The sequence below is a fragment of the Colias croceus genome, chromosome 18 (genome assembly GCF_905220415.1).
Source record: "Colias croceus chromosome 18, ilColCroc2.1".
Taxonomy (NCBI): domain Eukaryota; kingdom Metazoa; phylum Arthropoda; class Insecta; order Lepidoptera; family Pieridae; genus Colias; species Colias croceus.
Window position 1 is genome coordinate 6947495 of NC_059554.1, and position 12860 is coordinate 6960354.

At 31.0% G+C, this 12860-nt stretch overlaps 1 protein-coding gene across 1 annotated transcript in view; it reads right to left on the bottom strand.

The window, feature by feature from the left end:
* The window catches only part of LOC123699680 (neuroendocrine convertase 2), a 46606-nt gene that overhangs the window by 10272 nt on the left and 23474 nt on the right, over positions 1-12860 (bottom strand). The window contains exons 4-7 of the mRNA XM_045646690.1: positions 11818-11855; positions 10928-11004; positions 8932-9020; positions 3954-4129 (exon numbers count right to left, since the gene is read on the bottom strand). Coding sequence (XP_045502646.1) covers positions 3954-4129; positions 8932-9020; positions 10928-11004; positions 11818-11855 — 380 coding nt within the window. The remainder of the gene's footprint in view (positions 1-3953; positions 4130-8931; positions 9021-10927; positions 11005-11817; positions 11856-12860) is intronic.

Here is a 12860-nt window from a genome sequence, read left to right on the forward strand (position 1 = left end):
AGCTTAATAACAAGGATCGAACCGAATACATGCGTATAATATAAACTTCAACAAATACGTGTTTTCATAAACAATTTTCACTGCTGCACATTAAACACGAATTCATACAGTTTTTTTATGTGTGAGTTGGCAAAGTTTTATTTAGTTTCTTAGCCTTGTTTTTGTTTACCTATTTACATTTTACTTTCTTTCCTATACATAAAGGGTTATCTGGTAGAGATCGCTACCTAGCGGTAATGTTTGCTTGCTTTTATGTTTTTATTTTTAATGCAATAAATAATTTTCATTTCATATTCATTTAAAGGGTGGTTCGTTAATCGTAAGCGACCGGCCACCCATGGATATTTGCAGACCTTAGTCCCTCATGAAAACTCAGCTAATCAAAGAATACGAAAAGGTATCCACGAAAATGAGATGAGAAAATTAAAATATGATCGTTGTATTGTATCTAAGTATAGGTACTTTGTATAAAAGTAACTGGACGACGGCGATTCCAATTTTCTAGAGCAAACATATTCCCCTCCCACATCGTTATCTTTAAGTATCTATCTATATGGAAATACATTTATATGCATATAAGAACTTTAATAGTTTGCGAGGTGTGGTTATGTTTATATGAATATAGAATCTTATAAAATGCCGGTAAATATAGCGAATTGTATAACATGTTTACAGAATGGCAACTCGACTAATATCTAATAATCTATTATACATATTTTAAAGCTGAAGAGTTTGTTTCTTTCAACGCGCTAATTTCAGGAGCTACTAGACCGATTTGAAAAGTTTTTTCGGTGTTAGATAGCCCATTTATCGAGGAAGGCTATATATTATCGGCACGCTATGAAGGAGCGGAGCGTACTGCTAGTTAATAAATATGCTCTATTATGTACTTAGGAAACATAATTTTAGCCTCTTTTATTTCGGTTAAGTTATTTGTTTCAGAAGTAGAATAACGCTATCTATTTTTATTATGTACTTAGAACTAAGGATAATTTTAGGACTGGTAATTGAATCTTTATTTTTACCGGAGTCGGAGATCGAATCCACGTGTGAGCTTATCGCAATAAGAATATCTAAAAAGCTCGATAATATTTTCGAATAAGAATATTGTATTAAATAATGGGCTAAAATATCACAATAAATCAGGGCTCGGAAACCGGTTTAAATTCTTAACCGGTTTCGGTCATTGACCCCAAACCGAAATTGATTTAGGTTAAAGGTTGCACTTTACCGGTTTTTACCGGTTTATGCGAAATACCGGTTTTTCATTAATATTGGTTTTGGTGGTGAAAATTAACCGGTTAAAACCAAGTTACATAAGGATCCTCGGCCCCCGCTACCCTCGCTCGACGGGCCTGGACGTTGCGAAGTCATTTAGTTACAAAATTCTTAATCGCACTCAAGTTCGCAATTTTAGTTTATATTTGAAATTTGAATTTGATAACTAGAATTCCGCCCGCGGCTTCGCCCGCGTTTGCAAAGGAAAACCCGCATAGTTCCCGTTCCCGTGGGATTTCCGGGATAAAAACTATCCTATGTGTTAATCCAAGTTACCCTCTATATGTGTGCTAAACATCCATACATCCATACATCTATACTTACAAACTATATTTTAGAATAGAATATATTAGATACTAGCTTCCGCCCGCGACTCCGTCCGCGCGGAAAAATTAAGATTTATTTTTTTCTACGTATTTTTCCGGGATAAAAAGTATCCTATTTTATGCCTAGGATAATAAGGTATAATTATACCAAGTTTCATCGAAATCGAACCGTTAGTTTTCACGTGATGCCTGAACATACAGACAGACAAAAATTTTTTTAATCACATATTTGGGTTTGGTATCGATCCAGTAACACCCCCTGGTATTTATTTTTTCAATATTTTCAATGTACAGAATTGACCCTTCTACAGATTTATTATATGTATAGATATTAGATTCACTATATCTTGTGGCAAGCGTTAAAAAATGAGGCAAAAATAATAAAGGAATTAACCGGTTAATTTGGGTGTCAAAACCGTTTGTGCAGAAATAACCGGTAACCTTAATCATTTGGGTTACTTATAAACAGTTCACTTGTTTAACCGGTAAATGAAGGAACGATATATTTACCGGTATATAATCTAAATTAACCGCTCTTTTCAAACCGGTTCCGAGCCCTGCAATAAATAGCATACTAGAATAAACTTTTCCACGAAAAGCAATAAACCAATCCAATAATTAATTTAATAGTTATTTGATTGATAGAAGCAACTCTATCTAATATCTATCATAATTTTAGATGTAATTATTTCATTGTTGTTCATTGGACTTTATCAATCCAATTCGCAAAGATGAAGTAAAATTATTAATAAGTTTATGTCTAGGCATGAGAACAAGTAACCACTTCAAATTTGAAGTTTATATTTAGGTACTAAATTTTGTTACCGTTTGCACTATAAAGAGCTCATAAATTTGGTATAAAATCATATTCGTGTAAAGAAATTTCATCGAGATGTAAGAGATTATATGAAACACTTTAATACTTACTATAAAAATCGTATGAAATTGTTCGGATATTTTTGCAAAAAGGAATGATTTCAACTCGATTAACCTACTTGCATTTGTAGTTTGAGGAGCTCATAAAAATATTGGAAACTAAATATATCTTGGATCTTATAAGAATTTGTAAAATATGCTCAAATGTTCTGACCTATATATTTTCATTAAGTTCACATTAGTATCACTTTCATAGTTAGTGCACTTACGTAGATTGCATTCTTTGTAAGCGGCATTGTTATAGAATAAATTTAATTGATATAAAGTACGAACTAGTAGCCAGTAGGTAGATGTTATCAATTATCATATGATACTTTAGATAAAAGCATTGCGGCTCAATTGTTTAGCAGAAATTTTAATGGAATGCATGATGGAGTTATTTACTTGGATAATAACTTTTATATTCATGCTATGTTCACTTTATTTGCATAAAATACGACTCCGTCAAGGAGGACATACATACAGCAAGCAGCAGCAAGGATGCTCACTATACATATATTATATAGGTAGTAAAGCCTGTATACTGTACATTTGTACACAATTCATACTAAACAATTTCAAGTGTAAGTTTTTGGATAAATTTACCTAATTTAGAAACAATTTCTCAAGACGAAAGTGAAAGAACATTCATCTTATAAAAGATTAGCTGTGAGTGACAATATACAGAAAATTGGCAACAGCCAATTCATTGCTTCTTATCTCTCGAATATCACATTTACTTAGTTTGTTTCTTTACTTGAAAAAGGAACATTTTATCTAGGAATATATTTACAAACTACTAACAGATGATACCGTTCAATAATTAATGTATCTATATTATTAGAAAAACATTGTTTTTGTTCCTTTGTTAACTATTGTTGATTGTCATCTATAATAATATGTGTATTGGATATTATGTTATTGTTATTTCTTATCATAGACGCGTAATATGTGAGGCCCGCCAATAGTGACGTCATGAGTGACGGCATATACCTCATGAAAAACTGCTAAATGTCACATCTGATAAACATCACAAAGTACTTACTCGTAATATGAAAATTTTCTACGAAATTTTTGTTTTTGTTGCCAATATACTATAATCATTGGATGTTACTAAAATTGTGTAGGTAGTTAATATTTGCTGTATTGTTATAATTTTTTCAGTTTACTACCTACTAAAAATGATGAATGAATACTCTGTATTGTATATGTTGAGATACCTTATAATATAGAACAAAGAGTGGTTTTATCGCTCTTGCGCTCACTAGCGATAAAAGCTCTCTATGTACATTTCTTCCAAGCAACTCGAAAATGATGTTTCGAATCCAATCGAATTTTTTACAATCGTTACAACTACCAAATCACTTAAATATAAGGTAGATGAGTCTTAATAGCACACACAATAACACAATAATACGGAATAAATTTCCTTACCTCATTCACGCCCCTAACTATAGCTCGCATGGTAGCATTTCTCGGTCCGTCCACAGTCCTGCCGTCATCCGTAGGCCCCCAGGAGGCACTATAAATGTGGATCTTATGGGGCTCGTGCCCCATGGAGTTCGCCTCTATGAGATCCGTCATGTACGGCTGGTCCAACATCCGAATGCCTGTACCAAATTTGATTAGATTTAGCTGTGTTTAAAGAAGCATTATGTGATGTCAGAGGAAATCTGTATCAATTCTTTTAAATTCTAACATCGTAAAAGATTCCTGGATTTTAATGACAGCATCATAGAATATATAGAAAATAATAACAGATACGAAGACAGGAATATCAAAAATTAACATTTTAAGCATAGTTATTTTAATATCAAAGTGTAGCAAACGTCTGGTTTAATAATTTAATTAATAAATTACCATTTAAAACCTCTGTTTAGACTTTAGACTATAATTCATAATCCCCTTTAAAAAACACATTTATAATTATAAAAGGAATTTTGATCAACATTTTGGTACGGAGGAAATTAAATTCCAAACCGCATCACTCAACATTGACAAATTCTGAACAATGCCGATAATCAAGCATAATTAACCTTCAACCGCCGATTATCGTTTTAATTAACTAATTTAAAGCTATTTTAGTAATCTACGTCCACACTTAGTAGAAATAAAATACTATGACAAATATTTTATACTTTATAAAAATAGTGAAGATAAAATAATATGGGATTAAAAAAATGTTGTTTTGTTTATCTACTGAATTGAGCCTTTTTGGCTCTGTAATTTATTGATTATTCATATATTTTTTGGTACTTGTGCTATATATGATTGGTGCTAATTAAAGTGTATTATCATGACATTAAAAGTATTGAAAACAAAATAAAGTTTTCGATAATAACAATCAATAAAAAAAGCTTCTTAAAGTTTCAGGATCTAAATTTATGCAATTTTATGCAACTCTACTTTGCTTTTAGTTAAACTTGTCATGTATGTTAAGTGAACAATACAGAAACAGTAGAGAAAACAATGGCACACATAGACATGCATAAAATATTTCCTCGCTACGTACACTTTGTTTTCTCATACAAAACATGTTTTCAAGTTGTCTCTTTAATTTTGCATTTAGTAATACACATACACACTTTATATCTGCTTATTTCACTGTTCTGAGTACCTAATTATATATTTATATAGACACTGAATAATTGTTGTCTAGTAACCTCGCGAAGCAATTTCGGTCAGTGTGGTATGACCGTGGAAAATGACATGTCGAATAGCCGCGTCTACTGCATAAACCGAGATGCTTTGCGTAGCAATTGCTTCGCAAGGCTGCTTCCTGTGTAGAGATCCGCCTAGGTGCCTAATATGAGATAATTCTTTACAAATGTAGCGAAAACAATATACTTTCTTCTTGTGTATCTATGTACTTTCTTTTTATAAATATTTATAGGGATATTATAAAGTTATTTATAGGGACGATTAACCAAATTAATAATTATAGACCGTCGGACTACTAATAAAGTCGAGCACTAATATATATATATATATGTGAACTATAAACCTTGAAACAATTTACATATAATTTCAGGGTAAAATGCTATGGAAATGTTTATTCATTAACAATTATTTATTACATTAGAAGTATTTATTCCATTACTAATATTCCCTTACACGCCCATCGTCACGTAAGTTCAACTACGTTATACGTTATTATGCTTTAACTGTGACGTAACTGAGATTTCCACCACGATACTTCGCCAAAATGTTGATTACGTAACATTTGTTATGTATATAATGTTCCTTATTTGGGTAATGTTACGTGTACAAACATATCTTCAAACCAACAATAATGAGCATTGTTCAAAAAGATTTTATGCAATGTTCTAATAGGTACTGAACAACACTGAATACGAGTTTTCGTTTACACTAAAAGATCACGAAAAAATGCTCATTTTATTTATTATTATAGCTTTTGCATTACATAAAACGAACATAGAACAAGAGCATTTTTTCGTGATCTTTTAGTGTAAACGAAAACTCGTATTCAGTGTTGTTCAGTATTAGAATATTGCATAGAATCTTTTTGAACGCACTAAGAACAACGAAAGAATGCTCTACGCCTGTTCTACGAGAAGAATTTGACATAGTTGGGTTAGAATGAGCATGCGCTCGTTTGATCTATGCACTGTAACGTGTTAATCTTTATAAGCTGAATGATTTCTATATATCTCTTGGAATTTCTCGACCATAACAAAAGTATATCTTCTTATTACTATTATTATATTGCACGTAATAGAAAATAGTTTAAAATTATAGGTTAGCTTTTAAGGAGTTCTATCGAATTTTGGGTATGGAAAATGTTGGATCTTTTAATAAGGGCCTAGTTTGTACAGTTTGCAATCCTTCTTTAGAAGATGAAGAATGTAGGTCACCATATTTTATACAAAAACGAACTGTACCAAAAAATATATTGTTATGAAAAATTTAACGAAACCCTTGAAAACCTTTTATATTCGATCGTATCACAGAGAAAATATTTCTGAATTTTTCTTATAGCTATTGAAAATCCCAGGCGCCCTTATTATCCCTATAAAAATAAATATGATAATTTTATTATAGAATTTAGTACAAAAGGTAGATAATATACTGAGATTAATCTCAAAAGGTCAACGAGGAGCCGAGTAATTAAACAAAATTTGAATTCGCTTTAAACTTTTGAGATTAAACCAAACGACATTACTATGAATAATTATAACGAGTATACAGAAGTATAATAATTGCTTGAATATTTTAATTTACATATTCTACATAACAGATGAATTATGCATAATAATAATATTCATACATAATATGATATTCTCATGAAACATTTTATATTAGTTAACCCAATACGTCAAAGTCACTCAACAGAATATTTAGAAAGGGTCGCTGCGTATAGGCCTTTTGGTACTAAATCTTCATTTATTATGTAATCCTTTCTCTCCAAACTTTTTAAAGATTATCCCTAAGATGTACCTTTTGGATTTTCAGAGGAGCCTATGGTATGTATATTTAAATATTGGTGAATATTCTACATTTTTTTATTGAATATAATAGATTATATAGAGACGAGTGACGTTATTTATTGGTCAATATTTGTATTCATCATCATCATCATCATCAGCCCATATAAGTTCCCACTGCTAAGACACGGGCGTCCTATGAGGGTACAGGTTATGAACCACCACGCTGGCCAATTGCAGGTTAGCGGATATTTTTATTAAGAGTATTGAAATAAAACTGATCATAATACATTTGATTAACCTTAAAAGAGTTTATTCAAAGATTTTATTATTTAGAAAAGATAAAGAAGCAATAATCAAAACAACGTCGCTAAAGAAATAAATCAACACGACTATAAATTCGCCTATATCCTTAATGGTTTATAAAAGTTCAATATTGGCAACAACAAAAATAAATTGGCGCTTATTGGAGTTCTTATAATTTTTTAAACGAAACATTTTATCCTCTTTTCTTGGAAATTTTAAGGAATAACAAGATTATTATTCACGGCCTTTACGCGATCCTCATGACTGAACTTGTAACTATTTTGGAAATATTGTTTTAATATCAATTCAAAGATTGATAATAATTATAGATGATCCTTCCTTAAAAATAATATTTATATTTCTGAAAATACGATTGGACTGAAGAGACTCTCACTTTACGAATTACTAAGTAGGATTCGTGTAGAAAACCTATTTTTAACAACTACCAGTAAATCGAAATAGCTTAATAATGACATAACGTATTAGGTTCTTCGTTCTTCTGAGATTGAAGAATTTTGATATAATATTCGAAGTTTGTCGGGAAAAAGCAATCATGCGCGTCAATGGTCCCGATATTGTTTGAATGGGACCTTTTGACTGTGTCGATAAAAATTCTGCCTTGAAGAACACTCATGATCGATCTATTTTATACTGGGAAGCTAGTTGAATTGCTAAAGTAGTATTTCGTTTTATACTTGGAACAGTAATGTAATGTCGTGGTGATCATTTACAATAATGTTTTCTGAAACTCCTGAAGAGATGTTACCTTAAATTTAATAACATATATTTTTACATTCTAAATGAATTTTAATTCTTTATTGTAAGAAAAAATATATAACGGTTTCAAAGTAGAACTACAATATATTTTTAATTTCAATATATTTTTGTCATCGTAGCAATGATAAGACTTCACTGGCGAATGAAATTACTAAGGGCTGATTTTTCAATTTATTCGTCGAACAACGTACTAAACTACCGTTTCAAAAATGTATTCTTTGGCCGTATTTGACAGTTTACGGGTGAACTTTTAATATTATCGTCTAATACTTTATTGGGCAGATAAGTTTTAACTATGGATTGAAAAATCGGCCCTAAACCAAAGAAAATATTTTATAATAACTAGTCATCGGTTGTAAAATATAATCGAAACATCTGAACATCACTCGGGATAAAGTTCGAAATTACACCTGCGCACCAAAAAGATTACCCGTTCGACCTTCACGGAGGATTTCGTGTCATAACTCACACAAATAGGGTTTTTCTGACGTAGTCTTGTCTCGCGAAATATTTGATTCAGCCCCGTGCCGAGGTTTAGGCGTTTTCAATATTTGATGAGGATTTATTTTTGTTTCGATCGCGAATACTTCGATTACTGTTTGATGGATTAATAGCTTGCGGTATAATTATTATTTATTACACTATATTTTAATACTACTTCAAGATTAATAGGATTAAAAATACGAAAGGAAGAAACAATTTGAAAACTGAACCATTAATCTTAGAATCCGATAACATAAAGAAAGCTTCGAATGGAATTCGGAAAAGGATAGATATCTAGATCGCAGATGTATCGTGAAATGAAGTGTTATACAACACAATATACAACACAATAATTGAAAATACTACAAAAAATACACATATAATAATTAAAAAGCCCTTACCAGCTACTTTAGAATGGTAGGCAACTCCAACCCCACACACACCGTTGTCTCGAGCGGCTGCTACTTCGCCTGCGCATCTTGTTCCATGGCTAAAACAAAAGTTGAACTAAAAACTCAAACTCAATCTCAAGCTCAAACTCAAGCATTCACTCAACTTGATTTTTTCTAGAAGTGTTTTTGCAGCTTTATTGGAAGCTTTGCTCTATGCTACGAGTATGTAGGTATTACTCTAATAAATATTGGTGTTGAATTCTTTGTTTCTACAGGTACTTATTGATTATTGTATTTGCCATACGCCAATCAAAGTGCGAGCCTGTCAATATAACACTGTAGAAAAAGGTATACAAAAATATTTTATCTCATTAATCGCGTCCGTTAGTTCGTTTGTGTAAGAAAGTTGAAATGAATTTAATACGAAAGGAAGCAGGCCACCATGACAGGGGAATTTCATAATATTATAGGTAATCGAATTCCAATACTTTTTAATTAAAAAGAAGCAAAAGTGCGTGATTGAAAGATGGGATTTATCTGGAAGTAATAGAAGGTAAAACGTAGTTGATATTATTTTTAATAAAATTTACTTAACTGAAGATTATTTATAAGTTTCCTGGAAATTTGATCATTATAATATTTTGTGCTGAAAATTTAATTCAAGATATCTTCGTTTTCTACATTATATAAGTACATATTATGTTCGTAAAGGTCACATTTATAATGACTTTAGGAATTTTCATTAACATTCAATTAGTAATCTTAAGAAATATCCAAAAGTTCTTCAAAGTTATGTAAGACAGCGCAACTTCAACCTTTTTAATTTTAAAGCTTGCCCTTAAAATTAACTTAAAATTAAAATTAACCCTGTCTTTTTTATTTAATAAAGATTGAGACATTTGGCATTATCCTTAAAGGCTACAGATTGCCGGCCTTTAGAGGCTCCAATTTATTTGATTAAATTTCAATACCTATTCCTGCCCGCCGAGCGCTTAAAATAACATAACTGGGATGAAGGAAATAGATAATTTAATTCGGAATAGTCAGTGCTTTTCTCTTTATTCAATTACCTATGTCACAGACCACAGTCCACAGTCCGACATTCACATTGGTTTAGTGTCAAGTAAAGTGGTCTGCGGTTGCTTCATGAAAATTGCAATTATTTCGTAATACTGTAAGAAGTGGGTAGTACCTAGTAATCCTTTAATAATTAAAAAACACATTTAATAACTTATATAGGTATTACCAATACCATTTACTCTCTAATAAATATAATGGAAATAACCTCAAGATAATTATTTGGTTATTACTTCAGAAACTCATTTAACTTTTAAGTATTTAGCGGCCTTAGGGGTTTTCCTGTTTTCACAAGGAAGAAAATTACTTGCCTTATTTTTACGAAATCTCCGCCTATATTATTACACGAAAAATACATAAAACTTATTTATTAATGTTATTATTTTTCGATCATAGAAGTTTTAACTCACAAATGTTTTCTAATTATGACAAAATAATAATAGAAAACTTAGAAAGATTGATACAGCACCCTATATTTTTGGTGTATCTTGACACACTGTATCATGCTAGTGGAGTTGCAAACTCAAGGCAATGTAGCAAACTTTTGATCGATGATATGACATGTCCCATTAGATCCTAAATAAAGATATAGTACCTACATGAAATTAGATAACAAGGTTCGATTTTATGCGTTTAAGGTTCAATCCATCCAAACGTTGTGACAAAATGAAAGACGTGGGTTTAATTTCGGCATCACGATCAAATCCTACTTCTATTAACAAATGTTTGGATGGTTGTTTGTTAATTTATCGTAAAATCTCAACTGATTTTGATGAAGTTTGATACAGAATACAGATAAAGATTACAGACTGGATTAGCTCATAGGCTTTTGGTTGGTAGGGGTCCGCGTATCAAATGAAGAGTCATTTTCATCATTTCGCAATGATAAAACAATTATGTTAATGAAAAAAGAATTAAAAAAACATACCTGTTGAACCAGTCGTCAGTATATCGAGGATACGGAAAGGGGTCGTTGCTGCTGAAGTCATATGATGCCTCAGCATTCTAGTAACATAAAAAAACTGTTTTATTGTTGTCATATTCAAACTCAAAACTTAAACATATTTTATTAATTCAATTAGACTTCTCCTAGAAGCAATTTTGAATCGTCATAACACAATTTAAAAATTACTACCGATATTCCAATAATAAACTTGTAAAAATTGCTAATATTGATATAATTACGATCTGAAACTTCTTCGTGAATACAAAATATTCGTATAAAAATATCCTGGAATTAATTATCTTAATATTTTTTACGCTCTATAAACATTTCATTTGACGAATGTGTGTTCAAGAAGTTAAGCCATTGTTATCTCTTACCAAGAATACATGAACAAGCGTACGAAGAATTGTTCCAAAAATACAATTTCAGATAAGGTACATTACTTAAATAATTAAAATCGCAGATCTAATTAACATTGATGAGATTAAACAATGTTATTAATACTTAAGCACCCTTTAAAACCAGGGCTTCTTAATAGCCTCGGTACCTTATAATGAGAAAAGCTTTTCCATTAAAAATTCGCAACTGAAAATAACCAGAGGTAATATGGTAAATGAAGAAAATTATACTAATGAGGCTCGTTTGTTTCTACATTAAAAATTCGTTAGTCTCATTTATACAGTCTGCAAATTATCATTAAATCTACGTCGTGTTTTCTATATCTAAATTAATAATTTATTCATGTCATTCAATATTACTTGCGCCCTTCAAGTTCCTTGAAAATATACCTTATTGTTTTTCAACGAACTAATCATTTTCGCTTTTACTAAGAAAATCGTTCCTATTGAGTTAAAAATATATTTCATACTTACATAGTTATATTTTAAGTCAGGATGCATGTAGTCAACTCCTGTAAAATATTTAATATTAGGTATCTTTGTCAAGACAACTTTTATCACTATTATCATAAATAATTCACCTTGATGTAATTTGTAAATACACAAACATTCAACTGCATACCTAGTACCTACGCTAATTCTCAACAAAACGTATAGATAATTATAATTTTTTTTTTTCACGTAACTATGTAACTAACTATTAGGGTAAACGCAGCTATCAACGACCCATCGAAAATCTGAAGGTATTACCGACCTATAAAAGTAATTCGAAATTTAAACGTTTCCAGAACTATTCTAGCTATAGGTAGGCAAAGTTATACACGAATGTATTACTTGAGCATCGTATACTTTAACGTTAGAGTGAGTAACTGAGCAAAAAAGAGTTAAAATGCGTAAGTTGCTGCGGGGTAGCGTGGAAGCAGGACTTGTCGTACTGTTCCGTTGTTCCTTCGGGTAAGTACTGTGAGTATCTTTTTAAGACATTTACAAACAAATGACATCTATACTTTAATTTATATTACTAAATGTCAATGCATTTAAGTGTCAACTTTTCATTTCTTACAACATTTTATTAATAAAAAGTAATTTGAAACGATAAAACTTAAAATTAAAATGGGACGGTGTTAGCTTCACCAGTTTAAGCCGCGGCAGGTATCAACGACCCGTAAGTCGGCAATGGCAGCAACGTAACTTTTTGTTTTATTTTCTTTTATGTTATTATATCACACTAACACAAGTGGTTTTATGGACCAGTTTAAATCTAAGCTATGAGTCTTCATAAAAATCTATTAGCGACTAAACTTTTTTGTCTAGTGTTGTGTCTTTTAGCGTTGTCAATTTATACAAAGTTATGATACTTTCGAGGATCCCTATCGAATAGTTACAGAAGTAAATCATTGTTTTTTTTGTTTAAACAATATGCATTTGTTCATATTTTGTATGACATTAATCAATTATAATCTATTTTATAGTCTGATGATCAAATGAATTAAAATAACCATTTTTTTATGGGTCGG